Source organism: Corticium candelabrum, chromosome 19, assembly GCF_963422355.1.
Source record: "Corticium candelabrum chromosome 19, ooCorCand1.1, whole genome shotgun sequence".
Lineage (NCBI taxonomy): Eukaryota > Metazoa > Porifera > Homoscleromorpha > Homosclerophorida > Plakinidae > Corticium > Corticium candelabrum.
In genome coordinates, this window is record NC_085103.1 from 1930236 (window position 1) to 1950501 (window position 20266).

The 20266-nt window shown below is 39.9% G+C and overlaps 1 protein-coding gene, 1 long non-coding RNA gene and 1 pseudogene across 2 annotated transcripts; 1 reads left to right on the top strand and 2 right to left on the bottom strand.

Annotated features, from left to right (window-relative positions):
* Positions 1–471: 471 nt before the first annotated feature.
* LOC134195187 (uncharacterized) lies at positions 472–3705 on the bottom strand. Its single transcript, XR_009972341.1, has 4 exons — positions 3611–3705; positions 1166–1535; positions 930–1103; positions 472–863 (listed from the first exon to the last, which is right to left on the bottom strand). It is a non-coding gene; the product is annotated as an uncharacterized LOC134195187 (long non-coding RNA).
* Positions 3706–8048: 4343 nt separating this feature from the next.
* On the top strand, positions 8049–12779 carry LOC134194537 (geranylgeranyl pyrophosphate synthase-like; annotated as a pseudogene).
* A 688-nt stretch (positions 12780–13467) lies between these two features.
* LOC134194538 (malignant fibrous histiocytoma-amplified sequence 1 homolog) lies at positions 13468–17846 on the bottom strand. Its single transcript, XM_062663481.1, has 3 exons — positions 16874–17846; positions 14295–16379; positions 13468–14207 (listed from the first exon to the last, which is right to left on the bottom strand). The coding sequence occupies exons 1-3, from the start codon at positions 17844–17846 to the stop codon at positions 13549–13551; spliced, it is 3717 nt and encodes a 1238-aa protein (XP_062519465.1). The 3' UTR covers positions 13468–13548.
* Positions 17847–20266: the final 2420 nt, after the last annotated feature.

Here is a 20266-nt window from a genome sequence, read left to right on the forward strand (position 1 = left end):
AGATTGTTGCTGTACTGTATTCAGCAGAAGTGAAAGTGTCTTCTGCTGTCTATGTGTTGTTTGTTAGGACAGTAGTATCACTGTCATGCATATAGTGGGAGGATCGAATGGACAATTAAGCCTATATCTTATAACACACTTTAAAGAAGTGGTGTCACGTGAAGAGACGAGTAAACATCAGTAAAGAGCGGAACTTTTGTCAGAATGCCTATACTAAACTTTCTACCGGGTGTGACGGCAAAGCTCGACAGCTATATTGTGCGCTTGACCTGGACAATGTCACTTTATGATTTAGATATGTATGGAATATTTATGAACGAGAGAATGATTTTCTGAGACGACAACATAAAATTTTACTGCTGCCAACTGCAGTAATATCCGTGTATTGCTCAGAATCAGTAAACTGAAATTGTAGTCTAGTAACATCTATTGACCTGCACAGTCTCTGCTACATTCTTTGTAACCCTTACGTTTAAAGAAGAGAGAAGAAAAACAGATACCTGGTCGCGGCATTATTAAAGACTTACTACAACTACTAATACTAGTAGCACGCGCCGAGCTACTCAATACATCACATACAATCGCAACTTCTAAAGAAACAACTTTCAAGTTCGAAGATTGAGTGACAAGTCATTTTTCTTCCTTGTCGGGAAAGTTGGTCAGCTTATTGATAATCGTGAACTTTGTGACTCTAGTATCGATTAGAAACGTTACCCAGTATTGCTCTGGACCCAGTGGAGATGTCAGAGTTGCCACTTTAGCATTTCCATTGTATAGCTCTGCAGTCCCTTGTCCTCTACTAAAATCTGCAGTATAGGCATTAACATAGTGTCTGTATACGCCAGGCTGACTTCCTTCATTGACTAAAAAATGAAAATTATGTATTATATTATGATACGATGTACATCATATAGCATCGCTTTGCCTACTTGTAATCGATTCAGGCCCAAATCGACTAGTGTCGTCGATATCCAAGGTGACGCTGGAAGTTCCGGACTGGAACTCTCTCTCGAAGTAACTGATTCGACGGCCGTCAGGGAATTTCAAGTAGGCATCGAGATCAGGAGGCCCTTCACCCCATGTGACCACAATCTTCCAGGTACCTGATCACATACCAACGTGTCATGAATATAAATATGACTAAAACTTAGTTGAAATTTTTGACCTGATTTCAGTATTTTAACGAGTATGATATCTGCGATGTCTTTTTTGATATCACTATTCACAGTGATCTCTTTAGTATTAGAAACATATCCATTTGCTGATGCGTTCAGTATGAAAGTAACATTACGGAAGGAGAAGATACCGTTGGTATTTGTTGTCTTGAATCGACTTCCAAGCAAACGTGTGCTCTCCTAATAGCCAAGCCATCCGAAGCATCTATTACGTGTCCCTCAACAGTATAGTGTTGCCACTACATGTACGACCATCCCCGAAGAAACCGAGCTTACAAGAGCACTGATAACTGCCGATCGTATTTTTGCACGATCCTTTTACCTTGTCACAATCGTGGCCTTTAGAGCACTCGTTAATATCTGGAAAACATGTTATAATGACGTATACGTATTACATAGTAACTATTCCAGTACTGCTCATAATGTAGTAACGCATTGACGGAACCGGTTTCTCAAACAGCGTTGAACTTGAGGCAGTGGTGGATCCAGGCGAAACCCAAGGTCACCTGGCCTTACCTTTCCTGAACGGGCCGCTGTTCTAGATACATGCATAGGTCTACTGGTACCAAGATAGCATGCATCGTGCATGCTCTACGGCGTTACGTATGCGGATAATTTCGTCTTCCAACCAACAGCTACTTGTGCCTAGGTCGTCACTGGACCCCCAAATTTGGAGAGGCCTGCTGCTAGGGTTTAACTTTTATGAGACGCAACATAGCATCTAAGAAGCAACACCTACCAATATTGGAGAGGCCATGCATGCATGGCCAGAGGCCAGAGGTGTAGCGTGGCATATAGGCTAGGCCGGATGATAGCCCATCATTTGAAGCTGTGGTGGCACCCCTTGGCTGGTGGAGCACTCCAGGTGTAGGGTGGCCCATTTTTGGCGTGCATGGAAGATCCCCGAATACATTAGTTTAAATGCAAAAATTGCTATTTGGTTTAATCACTTGAACTAATCCGTTTTCGGAAGTGCCGTTTTCGAAAGTTGGCTAGGCGAAGGCTCACCTGGCCCACCCTGCTTTGCCGGTCCTGCGCCTTGACACAGGAAATCGTTAATCTGATCTGTAATAAAATAGAAAATACTCTAGTTTGCACCTTTGCGCAAGGTTAAGTTTAGTGATGTCAAAATACAGACATGGCATCACTCAAACCCAGAAGATCGTTGCCGGACGCTTCCACCAGAAGCAGACGGCTCTTTCATTTCCCATCGGACGTTGATCTTCAACTCATTGGTTTATCATCCACAATTTATGGCGCAAACTAGCAATAACTGCATTTAGAAGACTTTTATCATGAAACCGAAAACATAAATTTGCAATAGGGTGTCGAACGTTGTTTTAGAGCATGGCGTCTTGGCAAGTGGCAAAAGCGGTTTTTTGCATGATTGAGGTACAAACGGACAGGGATACAGACAGATAAACAAGGATACAGACAAAGAGACAGACAAGCAGACAGACTATCTTTGGCTCATCCATGAAATGAAGAGATTATCTCCCAAGCCTCTGAGGTTGGTGGATTTGCTGCATCAAAAAGGGAAAAACCGACTATTTTAATATGGAACAATAAAATGAATGCCTTTGGCAATATTACCAACTGCACTCCACTAGTCTTGAGCCTTTCGGCCGTAGGGATAGCGAGCTCAGAAGTTTCTTCAGAAATCGTCTGAGTTATTTGTTGATCAAATGCGCAGAAACGACTGACTGCAAAGTTTTCTGAAGACAGTGCTCCTCAGTTGCTCTTCAGCGTTGCAATGCTAAAGCGATTGCAAGAAAACCCAGTAGATTCTTTAGTCGTGGAAATGTAGAGTTTGAGTCGTATCCTGAGCAGTTGTTAGCTATATCCTTTAGTGTTTTGTTTGCTGCCATGGTGTTTGCTGGACATTCTTTATTTTACAATGGGTGGATGTTAAAATGTTGATTTATGAAAATATGCTACGACGGACAGCCAGCTAAACATACAGACATACAAACAGACAGACAAATATACATACATACATACATACATACATACATGCATACACATACGTACATACACATGCAGCCATACACCCAGACATGAAGACAGACAGACAGGGAAACAGACAGACGTACGGACGGACGGACATACAGACAGACAGAGAGACGGACAGAGAGACAGACAAGGGTCAAGTGGAAATGAGGCAGGCAAGCAAGCAAGTAGACAGGCAAACAGGCAGTCAGGCAGAAACACACACAGGCGAGCAGACACCCCTGCGCAATGCGTTCTATGCGTTGCCTTGGTGTGTTTAGTTGTCACACGGAAGGCCTACCTGCCCACACCCACGCTCACCCTAAACCAGCCAAAAAATTGACAGGTGCTGTCGGACAGGTGTGCGGAGCAGCTTTGATATAGACATAGAGATTCAAATTATTATGCTAGCCATTCTTTCAGTTAGTTAGTTAAATAGAGCCAACCTTTGCACGAGAGAGATTTGCCAGACCACCTTCCATTCGGATTACACTTTCGCTTTTGTGAGCCACTTGAACGGGCAAAACCATATAAGCAGGAGAACTAGACTACGCTCCCACAATCCGCATCCAATGACAATAATCTTCCGTGAGTTGGAGCTGACAAATTGGAACAATGAAGTAACTCACAGGAAACGCCGTTCAGAGTGTAGCATTTTTTGCATGATCATTTATAACTCCCGTCGGTGTTAGAGCAGGCAGCATTGACGGGGTCACAGTTATGTGTCTTCTCCTTGCACTCATTGACATCTACATCCAAAAGCGCAAAATGAAAAGAAATGAATTTTGTTTTGGTACACTACCGACCTGCACACTCAGGCTCCTTTCCACTCCATGAGCCATCCCGTTTACATATTCTCAAACTGACTCCCTATATGCGATATCCAGAGGTACACGAATACGTTACCCTGGAACCACACAGTGTCCCATCCCCACTTATTGCCCCATTAGACGGCGCTGTAAGATTTTCTCAAGTAATTGGAGAGCAAGACCTGCCGTCGTCATTATAGCATGGGTCACACGAGCAAGTATATCCGCCTAGTGTGTTAGTGCAAGATCCACCCGTTTGAGCGCAATCATGAGAGCCTTCGGTGCACTCATTACTATCTACATTATAAATTTAAATTGTTACCTTAATGGCGAAATCGTCAATAATAGGTTGTACCATTGCAAACTGGTTGTGTTCCAGACCACAGAGACCCTGAACCACATTGTCTTGAAGATGATCCCGACAAGTGATAGCCATCGTTACAGGCAAACTTCACAGTTTCTCTGCACCAATTTCTTCTCACTAGACATGCTCCCGTGCTCTATAGGCTCCAAAACAGCACACGTTGTTCTTAAAAATGTATACACCCTTTGGAAACCATATAGCATGATTACGTGACAGCTAACTCTGCTTACGCGTGCAAGTAATGCCGTCTCCGCTGTAGCAAGCATGACAAGTGCAAGTGAATGATCCGACCGTGTTGGTTCACTCAGCGTTGGAATCGCAATTGTCAGTAACCTGTACACACTCATCGATATCTGCAATTTAAATGCAGTTTAAGAGAGCAATCATTCAATCGAAAAGTGATTAATTTCATTCCCACAATTATTTGACTGTATCATTGCAGACCAGTTTCGTTCCAGACCAGAGCGAGTCCTTGTCGCATTGCAGAGAAAACAATCCGAGCAAACGATAACCTACCTCGCATACAAACATCGCGTTCTTTCCGCACATATTAGAACTGCTAGCAGTAAGCCTTTCGGCTGTTGGAGGCACCAGAACAGGGCACTTCAATCCTGCAAATATATTCTAATTTGCTATCCGTCCACAGCAAAGCTCAGACTTCGTACGTGTGCATGTCTTTCCGCTACCACTGTAGCATGGGTTGATTTACACTGGAAGGATCCGCGCGTGTTGATGAAAACAGCATTAGAGTCACAGTTATCCGTCTCCGTCGCACACTCATCCACGTCTGCAATGTAAAAATGACAAGTATACAAAATATTCTTTCATCATTGCGATGTCTTACCGGTACAGACTGCAGGAGAACCTGTCCATCTGCCGTCTGCCTGACACTAACGGAAAGTTGATCCAGATAAAGTAAATCCGTTGTTGCAAAAAATGTTATTATATCTTCAAAAGAATTCCCGCTGCCGGTTTTGGAACCATCCGCTGGTGTAGTAAGATCGCTACATGGTATTTCTATAATCAGTGGAAAATTGCTAAACATATTTAGAGCAAATACACTATGAAGATTGACTATACACTCACCGCAATCTGGCACAACGGGTCTAAGGAAATTTTTGTTGCTTCTTTGACATTGATCTTGGTATGATAAGATTGCTGAACATGCATATTTTTTGTCTCCATCATGCGCGCAGCCGCTCAGTACACATTGCTTGTACGCTTTCTCTGGATCGGTGTAACTGTGAGCTTCAGCAAATGGTCCTTTCGGATCAATAATAGGATACATGGATGAGCTTACCACAAGTGTCGCTCGGGCTTAAGAGTAGTCTGTCCTTGTCCTGTGCAGTCCAGTTGGAACCAAACGTGAGATAGTTAGAGACAGACATAGCGGATGTGGAACCGTCTACGTTACTGACTGGCAGCGAGTTTCCATTGGTCAGCATGAGGTCGTCCTCTGGGTTGCCATTGTAGTTACCACACAATCCGCAAGTTTTATTAATAATGATCTTGGAATAGATACAACTATTTCATGTTGATCAATCACTGATATCCTGACATCTATGCTTGTCAAAACGATGTCAACTATGTATTCCATTACTTCAGTAAACAAGAGAATTCGAGAACCGTCGGCTCCATAATTTGTTGATGGCCAACTTAAAAGACTATTGTTCATATAGACTTTGGTTTCCTTGTAAGAAATAATAGCTTTAACCACACCGAACTCACGTGTACGAATAGCAATGCCTTTTGTCCAAGTAGTACGGATGCCATTTGGAAAAGGACAGTCATTCTCAGTGCAGTCACGTGCCAAAACGTATTCGCAAGAACCTTGAAATTTGTGCACTAAGCAGTCGACCGTTGTAAATTTTTGCTTTTTCCCGGTGATTGAGGCCAGCGGGCTGCTTAAAACGGTGCACGTAGAGTATTTTTGGCTGCAAGAGGTGCCGTCCCCACCGCATACGCCGCAGGCATCGACCATTGACCTGAATGCGATCCCTCCTTTGGCTAAGCATTGCTTCTCGTAATCTTTAGCCGCATTGCAAGCACAATCGCTGTGTCTCTCTTTTTTACAGTTACAAAAGTCAGACATGCAGGCATCAAAACTTTCTGTCGCATTGACGAAGGAATGACAAGCTGAGTAGGGACCTGCTGTCTCCTGGATGCAATTATAGTATTTGGCAGCAGCAGCTTGCAGCAAAGGGTTGTTTTTGCAAGCGTGGACACTGCCAGAAATGTGATTAAAATTCGTTTCACCTGTATACCAACAATATAGCAATAAGATGTAATAATTATTTCGTTGATGCAAAGAGTATAAATTCACGAATGCATTTTTGATTCTTTAAGTCCGAAACAGAAAGAGGAAACAAAGACCATTTGCATGGTCTTTGTCATGTCACATAGGCTCTGTTGATTGGATAAATTTAAAAAAAAATACAAAAGCAACTCTTTCTACTCAAGCCACTAGAATTTCAAACATATCTACAAGCAGATGGTTAGAGAGCACAAACCACGTGCTTAGAAAATAAATTATCAGAGAAGCAGTCTAAAAACAACACAACAATGATTAGTTAACTAAAAGCTAGAAATTAGACTAAATTCGGTTTTAGAATTAGCCGCCTGTGCTGTAGAAAATGATAGACAGTGTTAGTGGCTGTACTGGCTTGTCGATTACATTCTCAACTTGTTTCTAGGTACTATTTAGAACAACATCCCAATCTAATTGCAGTATATAGGTAATCCAATCAACGGGATTTTGGAAACGGCAATTGAACGAGATATAACTATGAATGAGAATTCTGTCTGGCTGCTACTAAACGGTAAAAGCACTTACACCACGGCTAATTAGTGACAGTAAACGGTTCTCTCTACAAACTGTACGTGACCTGGCTACACCCCCCTCTGCCTCTCCAACCATCAAACGCATTTTTAGATACCTTCTGCTATAATCTCTACATATAAAGACGACCCGTCTGTCTGTCTGTCTGTCTGTCTGTCTGTCTGTTTGTCTGTCTGTCTGTCTGTCTGTCCTGTGTGTCTGTCTGTCAATAATGCTATAATCTCTACCTATAAAGGCGACCTGTCTCTCCTCCACTTCCGTGTTGTATTGGCTCTGTGACAAACGTGTGTGTCAACTGCGGCGCTATGAAGTGAAAAGGAGAAGCACCTGGCATGTGTTGTCCCTCCCACCCGGGCGAAGCCGGTCATTGGAGCTTGTATGCAGTATAAGGATACATGATTGACAAGACTCCACCTTCTATCTCATTATCTTACCGGATGCATCACATATCTCTACTTATCTCTCGTGTAATGCATCCTAAAGCAAACATGGAGATTTCCAATGATATCCACGCATAAACTTAGTCCGTTCTAGGGTTGCATGCATTCGAATTTCCCAATCCAACCATTCCGGAATGAAGAGACTAACGTTCTCAATCGAACACTCTTTCAATTTTCTCATTCCTCTAGTAAACCAAAACGCGTACTAAACCGAATAAACCGGTCAACGAAGTGGTTTACTCGGAATATAAACCGATCATTCAGGAATGCAAATCAAACGATTATTCCGGTATTCCTAGTATTGTACAATGGTTGGAATAAGCAAATTGACTGCACCCTAGATAAGCAGTATGCAACACAGTCCTGTTTACTAGACGTCCCTAAAAGATAACTGTATCTCTGGAAAGAGCCGTGAAAGACGACAGAATTAACATGTACAAGAAAGACGACGTCCGCAAAGGCATGGTTAGTCCAGGGACTAGCGTAGCATGGGCTATATATCCCATCATTTGTAGGCGTGGTCATAAAATTGTGGACTGTAAGTGTAAAGACCAAAGCTGTATATAGTATATACACCACACTTATAGTCTGCATCTGCCACTGATTCTACCGTATCAGTCAATGAGAAGCCAATAATAGGCGTGTCCATAAATTGGGCGTGTCCTTTAGCATCGTGAAGTTTAGCCCTCTCTTCTCTTAGAGAGGTCACGCTTCACCACTGGTTAGTCTTCTGAATGCTGGATAATGTATGATATTTATGCAGTCAGTAACTTTCGGCTAGAGTTGGTGTACGTCTACTGAGTAACTCACTTTGTCAGTGTCTTCATTCGTATTGTCTTCACCGCCAGGCGCTTCAGCCATTTCGTAATTACACTTGCTACTGGTCACGCCCATTTTATAGACACGCCCCGTTTCTATTGATTAATGCGGTAGAATCAGTGGCAGATCCAGAATGGCAGAAAGTGTAATATACTATATACAGAATTGTTCTCACACGTTTTTGCAGTCCGCAATTTATTGACCACGCCTACAAATGATGAAGTGATAGCCCGGTCTAGCTCATGCCACGTACGCTACGCTACTGACTAGCCTACGTCAGTCTAAGCTTCAACAAGAACGCAACAAGCCGATATACGGAACGTCTTTTGAGCGGCTGCAAAACATGAAATTGAAAACGGAAAACAAATGAAATCGTGATATCGACTTTCAATTCACCTTTTAGAGAATTCAAGAAGCGCTAAACTGCTTAGCCAGACGCAGAGTTGTAGTTGGTTGCGTCAAGCGATGCATAGAACTTCAATATAGAAGCTGAACAATCAGCAGGTGCCTACGGAGCGCAAATCACATGCAGAAAAAATCAGAGAAGCGGTTTAACAACTTAGAGAAAAAGCACAACAACGATTAGTTATCTAGAAGTTGAAAAACTATAGGAAGTCTCCTGAAGTAGTGCAAGCAATGCGTGTCTGGCTGAAAATATAACATCTGAGGTTTCGAAAGTAACAATCCCCCACAGGTCTCTAGGCTTTGAGGCGCTCACAACTAAAGAAAAGACGCGTCAGAAGTCTAGAGGCAATACAGATTTAATTCACTCTCAATCTCCTTTGCCGAAAAACAGTCTGAACTTACGGTTGAGTTCATGCGATGAGCTGCTCAAAGAAGTGGCACTTTGTAGCTCATGTGACTTCTTTCTAGTAAAGGAGAACTCTCACCAAAATCAGCAATCTAATCTTTCAGGTGAAATCTGTCACGTCATGACACAACTCCTGGCAACCGTTTACTGCAGACTTCAGACTCTACCATAACGAAGAAATAAAGCATTGAAATGTCCTGTGTGGGCGTGTTTAGTACCCGTATACTTGTTTTAGACTAAATCATTGCTGGTTAGCAAGGAAGACCGATACATGTGCACTTTTCAAGATAAGGATTGCGAGACCTAGATATAGTAGCAAGTTGTGATTTATTGATTAAGTTAAAGCAAACTGGGTCCCCAAACTTATCCTGATGTGTTTCTTTTCTATTATTGATATGATATGATATGATATATTTCTGTCGCAACTAAAAAGGTACAGTTCCCTCTTGGGGTAAACACAAAAACAACTAAGACATGAGACGTACAGATTACAAAATACACCAGCTACAACAGACAGCCCATTTGTCTAGTACACTTGTAAAACTTTATTAGGGTAGTGCTGGGTTCCTTTTCATGGCTGTTTTAATTAACCGAAAATGAGTGCGATTTCTCAGTCGTTAGACCCATTTAGCGCCTGATCTCTGATCGATGCAAATATGTTGTTTGCATGGCAAACTAGCGCACGTTAGTCGTGAGCTCTAGACGGCTTTATAAAAATTGGCGGCTATTACTGCCAACGCCACTGCATGCGTGCAGCACTTGATAACTAGCTAAGCTTTCAGTCGACGTTTTCAACTATTGTGTGACTTGATACGATAGTTTGTGTTCTGTAATTTTTTTGAAGAACTCTAGACTCTAATTTCGGTAGTCTGCTCTCACACCTCGTCTTGTTTCAGTGTAGCTGTTACTCGCTCGTATTCAGGTTTCATTTTCTTGCAATGGCCACACCCAAAATATCAATACTTTACAAACACACACACAAAAAATATAAATAAATAAATAAACAAATGAACAAACAAACATAAACAAACAAACATAAATACACAAACAAACATACATACACAAACAAACAAACAAACAACTAATCATATTTTGTTTACTGTGTTTCTTGAGCTGCATCGAGGTCAAGGGATGGACATCTATTGGAGAGATGCATGTATATGTCCAACTGAAGACGAATACAAATGAATGGTGAAACAAAGTGAGTGAGTGCATTATATGCCACTAAATCATGTCAACTGATGTAATTGTGTTGTAGAGACTGGCGGTCTCTTCAAGCTAGCAGTGGATCTAATGCAGCTATTTAGTGAAAATAAAAGGTAATGTTTATGGCAATCAAACCAACAAGTATGCACATCATACACAGAGTGGAATATATAGCGGTCGGCCATCGGTCATTAACTGACCAACTGGTGTTCATGACCGACCATAATTTTGCTTTGATTGGACATACAGTACTGTAGTACTGTTTATGATGGTTGAGGGGTAGTAGCTATCAAGAGCATGTTGTTGTTCACTACCAACTTATTCAATCTCTTTTGTCTTAAATAGCACCATTTATGTACTTAACATCTGTGTCTGATGTTGTCTGCAGGCTCAGTAGGGCATGGGCATAGCCTGACCTCGAGAAATGGGGGGCTACTTTACACAATGCTACAAAACACGCCTACTTTTATGGACACGCCCATATTATTGGCTTCTAATCTGCTGATACGGTAGAATCAGTGGCAGATCCAGACTGAAAAAAAGTGTGGTGTATATACTCTAGACAGCTTTGGTGCTCACACGTATTTACAGTCCACAATCTTTATGACCACGCCTACAAATTATGGGCTAGTTGGTCCAGCCTATGCCACGCTACACCCTTGAGTAGGTATAATGACTGATTCTATTATAGCACTACACTGTTGCTAACAGGTATCTACGTATTCTCATTTTGCACTCACACATCTGGCATCATCAACTCTATTAGATCTTGCCTGCTGCTTCCATCAGATGTCTGGACTTCTGGGTCGCTCATTGATTCCTTACCATCAAATCCATGCAATAAATTTAGTTTGCTCATCTCTTGATCATTTCATGTCATTACGTTAGCCCGTTGTCATCATGATCAATAACAATGCAAACAAACAACAGCAAACAAGCCAAATTTTATGTTTATATCTTGATATCAAATAAATACAGTAGTGTATATGATGCAGCAAATCGAAATTGAATTAAATGTTGATATCAATAATTACAAGAATTTTTAAAATCAAATAAAAATGAATGCCAAAATTTAAAATATCAGGTCAACCTCTTGCTAGAGCACAATGTCCGACCCAAAAATTTGCCTTTTATTCCACTCTGATATTACATACATATATGTAATATCATATAGTATCTGCCAGTAATTCATGGATACAATTCATTACAATTAAAATTAAATTATTCTAAATTTAAATTATTAACTTAAATTATTAATTCCTAATTTAATTATTTTCAACAGAATTTATTAAAATTTTATTAAAATTAAAATATGCATACCATACATGTATGTATACCATCTGCCAGTAATTCATGAAATCAATTAATTTAAATTTAATTTAAATTAATTTAATCAAGAAAATTTAAATTATTAAACTATTATAAAGTATTTGTGTTATCAGACTTTTGTCTTGTTGACAGTGACTTTCAGCCATTGCTTGATGTTCTCGAGCTCTGGTTTCAAATTCGAGACAATTTTGCCAATTTGTGTTCATCTGATGTGAATAGCTGATAGGGTAGCTGACATATTGCTGTCTGTTTGTTACTGTGTATTGTGTGGATTTATTATGAACAGAACAAGAGCTACTGTGAAGACATCACAGAAGGAAAGTTTCGTTCCCGATTATTCATGGAGTATACAGCAATATGCAGAGCACACAATTAATAAGTGAGCGGTGTGTGTGTGTGTGTGTGTGTGTGTGTGTGTGTGTGTGTGTGTGTGTGTGTGTGTGTGTGTGTGTGTGTGTGTGTGTCTGTCTGTCTGTCTGTCTGTCTGTGTGTCTGTGTGTGTGTGTCTGTGTGTGTGTGTGTGTGTGTGTGTGTGTGTGTGTGTGTGTGTGTGTGTGTGTGTGTGTGTGTGTGTGTGTATGTGTGTGTGTGTCCGTGTCCGTGTCCGTGTCCGTGTCTGTGTCTGTGTCTGTGTCTGTGTGTGCGTGTGTGTGTGTGTGCGCGCGCACGCGCGTGTCTGTGTGCATGCAATGTGTTGCTTCCTCTTCAGATATATTGAGACAACGTACAGAAGATATGGATGTAAAGCGATACTTTATACAATACCTAGAAAAGGTTCAACTAACGACCACTTCACAACCAACAATCTTCTCACCAATACATCTATTTATCTATCTTTACAGGCACGTTCATTTGAATACACAAGAAAAGTGCTTCTTGCACTAGAAGAACAGTAAGATGAGTTTACTCTTGAATATTCTCAAACACATTAGCTATAGGATAACTCAACTATCTTCTTTAGTTTGATGATCTAATCACATTCGTCAATCACTGTAATATCTGAATGCAAAATATATTAAATTTACTTTTTAGGCAAAATATATTTATTTTATTTTATGATTAAAATATATTAATTATGTATTTGGTAAAATTTAGTTCTGATTTTATGGACATTACTTTGACAATATTTAATAAACAGGAAATGAGTAGCAGCTTTTATATACCAATAGTACATACACTTGACATTCACACAATAATAATTGATATTAATAGATATGGGAAATAAGTCAAGCCATAATGGCATCTATTGTTGTTGAGATTTGTTTGCTAAACTGTGTTGTTGTCTGTTGTTTTTTGGGCATTAGAGGAGCTAACTAGGCTCGGTGGCAATCCTGTCTTATCTGCTGTGTTTGAACGCTTCAGAGCTCTGTATGCCCACCAATAGATTGCCGAGATAAGCAAACGTAATTATTTTGATGTAATAATATAAAATTTAAAATAATAATAACAAAAAACAAATTATTTAGCTGCGACGTCTCGACATACAAACATTTTCCTAACCTGAGCAAGATGGTAGAATAAGAGACCGTTGACCAGGCTCATCAATATCCACCTATTGGGTTGTCCTTCACATGCCCGAACTTGGTAATGTGGACTTTGGCAAGTATGACGCAGAGGTAAAGTCTGGCTACGCGAGACTAAGATATGTAGCGCGCGCTAGACTGACAAGTCATTCAAATACAAATTTATTCACAACTTCAAGTTTGTTATATCATATCAAGTTAATTAAAGACTACATATATAATAAATAAAATAAATAAAATATATTTAGCGTTGTGTATCACTGTCCAATTCTCTTCTCACTGCTCCTCCCACTTTAGCTTTATCACAAGCAGACAACAACTTACCAACTGTGGGATGTCTGTTTTCATTTGTCCAAGAAAACAAAACTAAATGCAATTTTTCTTTCAATGTGTACAACTGTCGTTTACATTCCGTCAGCACCGAAATTGAAACTCCAAGGTATAGACCAATTTCATGCCAACGCTCTGAAGCATTTTCGGCTACTTTCTCTATGATGAGCGGAGTGACCATCTCAGAGGCCGCAGGACTTGTCTCACAACGTTTTGCTAATCCAGATGCTGCATCAGGCGACATGACATCACTCAAATGCCGTTGTGGTACAGAAGGAATGTCAGCAATGAGTACAGCATCATACAATTCACATACTTGCAATTGATTGTTTCTTGATTTTTGCCACTGACTTAATATGCGAGATGCTGCTAATGGGGCAAAACTAGGGTTGGAATTCCTTTCATACAGCTCTGACACTGTGGACTGGTCAGTACCAATAACAGTTGCTAGTTTAGGCCACCACTTTCCTATATCTGCCGCTATCTCTTGGAGATCCATTTGGTCCACTAAAGTTCCACCTTCTGGTGAAACAACATCACACAGAGGAATACCTTCCTTTACACTTGGACACACTAAACAAATACAAAACACACATAAACCCACATCCTATCACTACGTACCAACAAAACACAGTATATGTATTTGTATCTGTTGTTTACCTTGTACTATAGCTTTTACATGCTTTTTCATCTCTGGACTGTACTTTCCCATTACAGTTTCTACTGCAAATGGTCCCCATCTTTTATTAGGCATGATATCCTTAGATGGATTGAAAGGAGACTTCGTACTTGTAGCAAAAGAATGTCCACTGTTAATAGATCGACCAAAAAGAACACCAGGAACAGACTGGAGAAGATCCTCCACGTCTGACACACAACGCAGAAGAACATGCCACAATCTGCCAACACTGTGATGTGACTTGACTACTCTAGCACTGAGACGTAGAAAGCCAGGTGAAGTATTCTTGTTGCAACTAAACAACAAAGTTACCGCACCATAACACATCAGCAGTCCACTGCTCCAGTGACGAATATAATTAGGATGATGATGATGACAACGAGCAGACAGGCGTTCAAATAGACCCAAAGGACAATTATGTGCAAATGAATATTCAACCACAACTTGCATCACTCCATCTGCTACATCTGCACACCAAAGTTGACTCACATCATGCGGTTCCTCGTCACTGAGTAACCATGGCAACAACAAGCCAACATTATGTTGTTTTAGCTTGCAAATGAGTTCTTTGCAACTGTCCATCTGATCTGCTTGCTGACTTTCTCCTCTCATTTGACTATATGAATCTGATGTCATGCTGATGGTGTCTGTAGACATTGACAGAGTTGATGTAATCTCGTGTCTACCAAGAGTGTCTGAGAGTTCCTGAACTACAACATCTGATGTGCCAGTGAGATAAGCAAGGTCAAAAGCAAGAAAAATCTTAATAAACACGTCCACATGACGATCTGCAGTAAGGTGGAACTCACTCCACAACGCTAGCAGCATAGGCACCCTCGCAATGCCGTTACAAACAAGATCAGACCTCAATTCTGCAAATTGGTTGGGATCTACGTCTGCTCCAATAAATCGACTGTCATATACTAAAAGATGATGATCGTGTCTGAAAACAGCCTTCAGTACATTGACCACAAATGATGGAACAGGAAATAGAACTTGTGATAAAGTCTTTTGATACGAGTAATGCAGAATGCTTCCAACCCGGTTCAGGTAGACTAGTAACTCACGACACCTTTCTTCTGTCAGGCCGTGCTCTGTACACACTTGCATTGCATAAGAGACATCTGTAATGGGGACAGACGTGTGAGGTTGTGGTGTAAGCTTCTCTTCTACAGTCACCCATGATGATGGCAACTCTGTGTGCAGTGAAGGCAGTAAACTTTCATCTGCACACAATTCTCTTAAACGATCCTTTAGACTGACCACTCCCTCGTGTGTGGCTGCACTCGTCAGTATTACTCTTTCTTCAACAGTTATTAGTTGAGATTCAAAAAATTGAAGACGTTTCGACACGTATTTGTTTTCATGAGAATCACCGGCTGCAATGGTTGCTGCCATTCTCTTGATCTGAACTTGTCTGATCTTCAGGAATTGACGTAGACGAGTGTGTACATGTTCATTCCACTTTCTACTCATTTCTTCTCTTGACATGTCGACCATCAGATCAACTTTACTGACCACAACAGCAACGTGAGCTCTGCTGTTCCTCTCGTACAAAGTTTGCAGGAAATCTCCAATATTGCAACGAAAACATTGCGCAGTAAACTGGTACAAACTGCCGTCAATGACGATTATTGCCAACGAATTATCGCTTACCATAAGCTGGTTGGTGAGCATGTATGCTTTATGCCCACCACAGTCAAGCAATTTGCATTCTATTTTATCATCCAGCTTCATGGTTGTTTCTTCCACACCTATAGTTCTCTCATCCAGTTCTGCCAGAAATGGGTTACCACTCTCCAGTGCTTCAACGAGGCTTGTTTTTCCTGCCTTTGTAATTCCCATCACTAGAATCTTTATTCTGCCACGTCGTACTCCGCCATCCCTTTCCAGCTCATCCAAATATTTTCTTATAGAACGAATGCCTCGTTCACACACTTCAATGGGTGGAGACACTAGTGGACATCCGAACACAACCAATTTCTGAAGTTTAGGGCTAAAGACAAATTTCCTGGGAAGATGAGTGACAGAAGTGTATGCCAACCAAACATTCTCAATTTTGACTTCTACAAATAAATAGCAACAAATGTTAGACAAATTATAACACAAACAGATAAGCTCAAACAAAACAGACTTAAACAAACAGATAAGCTCAAACAAAACAGACTTAATTAATAAACAATATCAAAGTAATAATTATAACTTGTGTGTGTGTGTGTGTATGTGTGTGAGGGTGTGAGTGAGTGTGTGTGCAGTGTGTGCAGTGTGTGTGTGTGTGTGGGGGGGGAGGGGGTAAAAATAGAGATTCTGTACATTATGACAAACAACCGACAAGACCATTAGTCAGCAATCAAATACATAAATATTACACATTGAACACGAGTACATCATACTGTTTAGTAATAAACAGACTGAACATAATTGATAGAGATAAGCAATGTGTTTGGCACTTGAAAATGAACAAAAAGTAATGATGAGTGTCATTTAAGGAAATATTGTATATGACGTAATTAGTCGTATCTCTCTAGTTATGACACTCACAAGTAATACTACTATTTACCTGTATTGGGTACACTTGATATACCACTAGAGTTTAGATACAATATCTTCAAGTTCAGTCCATTCCACATATTGTTAGGAAGACACAATAATCTATTGTTATTAGAAAGATTCAGCTCATAGGAAATGTTAGGTGACATCAACTCCCACTGTATCTTTTCTAGATGACAGTAAGATAAATGCAATGTTTGTAAATGCTTCCACTGCAAACATGAAAATGTGGGAAATACTCCTAGCTTGTTTCCATACAAATTCAGCTTCTCTAAATGATGGAGGTCACTCATTCCTGATGGTAGCTGCTGTATGTTACAGTAACTCAAATCTAACACTTTCAACTTGGTGAGACCTGCCAATGTAAATGTGTGGAGACTTCTGTTGTATGACAAATTCAGCTTTTCTAAATCATTCAAGACTGTTAGCCCTCCTATCGTCCCTGTGCTGTTATATTCGAAAAACTGCAGATCGTTGTATGATAAATCCACTCTCCGCAGTTTCACATTGTTGCAGATCACAGACAAAGTCGCTTGTGTTAAACCACATCTCACCATTTGCACTTCCACAAGAGTACTGGGCAATGGACATGACATTAGCTCATCAAACAGCAATGGGAATGCAGAGTTACCACACACAGACAAAACCTTAAGACATGGAAGATCACAAACAACAGTAGGGACCTCCTGCAGACCTAAACCTGGTGACGGCGGTTGGTAAAGATACCTCACGTACTCACTTGTAACCAAATACATCTCTTCCAGTTCCCTCAGTTTGGCAATAGTTTTGGGTATAGAGTGTATGTTGTCTATACAAAGTCTCAATACCTTCAGTTTGCTCATTTCACAAATCTCCTCGGGAAATCGAGAAAAACTCGCATAGCGAAGATCAAACTCCAGCTTGTTGTCCTTGTTCAACTTCGGAGTAAAAGCTTGCAATTGTTTGGTTTCCCAATTCACGGCTACAAGTCGTGCCATCGCCATCGGTTAAAATATCACGTGACTGTTGAGGGCAACGCCTAGCGAGGTTTTTTGTCACGTGCTAATCATCCCACTCAGTTATTACTGTATATGATAAATTAATTTAAAAAATAAATTAAAATATGGAATATTAGTTTTTGTGCTCCAATTTACTAAAATATCAATTTTTATAGATTTATATACTTCTAAAGTAAATTAATTTTTATTCATTTTATAGTATTCTCTAGACTGTAAAATATTTATTGAATGTTATATATTTGACAAAAAATTAAATTGTTATATATTTGTATAGTTTATATAAAATGCAATATATAATTTAAAAATAATAAATTTTAATTTATGGTCTACCCTAATTAATAATTTTCTAATTAATTTTTGTTTACTGTCATTCACACTATGCCATAGCAACACGCATAGCGCTTCCAACAAAACAAGCGCATGCGTACGCACTTGCACGAGCGCACTGGACAAAAATTTAGGTTTCGGCTATGCTTAGGTTGGCTTAAACCTGTGCCAAACACAGTGGTCATGTTTTGCGTAGGTATGGGCTCACCTAAACATAGTACAATACATGACCTAAGTTTAGTGCAAGTTTTGTTACATGTTTAGGCCACTGTAAACATGGTACTATGTTTAGGTCATGTTTAGGACAGTCTAGCCCCATGCTAAACGTACTACTTATTTAGGGTAGGTTTCGGTAGGTTTCGGTAGGTTTCATCCTGTTTATACGTAAAGTTTGAGATTTATAAATAATTATTTATAAATTTATACTTCTGGCAAAAATTGAATAGCTCAGCCAAGTCTAAAAACAAGAAACTTGGAGTTGTAGTAATCGATATCAGCAAGTATTTACAGCATACTAAACGGTAAAACACTTTTCACGGCTTTCCTGTATTTTGTACTGGTCGCACTGAACAATATAACATACATTTAGACAAATATAGTAGTCTACATTTCTAGGCATTTAGTCTTCTCTAAATAAAGTCTGAATGCCCCACACATTTGTCTAGTCATGTAATCTGCATTTACACTACTCTAAATGTTTGCATGACGTTACACCACATTTAATAAACAAAATTTAGCTGATGATAAATGTAGTAACGTATTTCTACACTGTTAAATGCATTAAAATTCTGATCAAAATTGTTTACACATTTAGACTCACCATTGTTTCTGTCTAAATATAGCAATATATTGTGCATCTATCTGGTCACATTTTTAATCTCATCTAAATGTTTTTAAAGTGTTTTAATGGTATTTGAGCACATCTTTTATTGTGTTAGTTTATTGGAATAAAAATTATTTATATATTATATATTACTATATAGTTTACTGCATAATAGATATTGTGCATTAATTAATATTTACTAACGCCGTAATTGATTATGTTCAAATAATTTCGTGATGTACGCGTACGGTAAACATGCAGGCGCTGTTACGCATCAGTGGCGGATCCAGATGGGGGCGCGCCCTCCAGTTGGCAAAGTCTTTATTCTCTCGCTATAGCCTGTGTGCTGTAGTTGAGGAGTGCGTTACGCACGTTACAGAGGTATGCGATTTCCGGAAGTGTACTGAGTTCTGTTGCCAACTTGCCATAGTTATACCGTTGACCTATTCAGTTTTTCATGGCCGAAAGAAAGTTCAGGCAACAGTCTATTAGTGGTTTACTGTGTATACCGTCAGCTAATGTGTATATATGTACTAGCTATGCATTCACTTGTGTTTCCTGACTGCAGCACTTCGCTGAAACTCTTCCATCATGCAGATCAGTTGCAGTTGTTCTTCAGTCTTTTCTTCACACTCAGATCTGGATCATACCTTCTTTCATGATCTACTATTTAATAGCGCATTGTGTCAGGAACATCATTAATATTAACTTGTGACGTCATAGATATTATGTCATTTCTGCGACCCCTCCTTTGCTAAATCCTGGATCCGCCACTGCGTATGCAATAGGACTGAAGTGTGTTAATGCGTGCATCTGAACGTTGAGGACGCTAACATTGTCTATGATTAATTGACATCTATTATACAAATCAACATACTATGCATTTTATGAGACATAACCTAGCAGCAGCGAAGTTGTACATGAATGTAATTAGTTTCTTCCTAAGATTACTACACCATTTGGAATAACTAACTATGGCGCTTTCTGTATACATAACACCTGGAATCTACAAACAAAGTTTTAGAGACAGAGGGCATGGAAACATCACTTGTGACTCTGATACAACATCATATGCAGGACAAAATAGAGATGCAATTCGTTGCACTGGCATGTACGTAGAAGGTCCTGCATCTTCATGATGGTTTGCACACCACGACGTGACTCCATCAAACCTATTTTCCATTTCATGTCTGTAGTTCCACAGTACAACAGCTAATAAAGAATCGTGCTATGTTCCATTCCAACATATGCGATG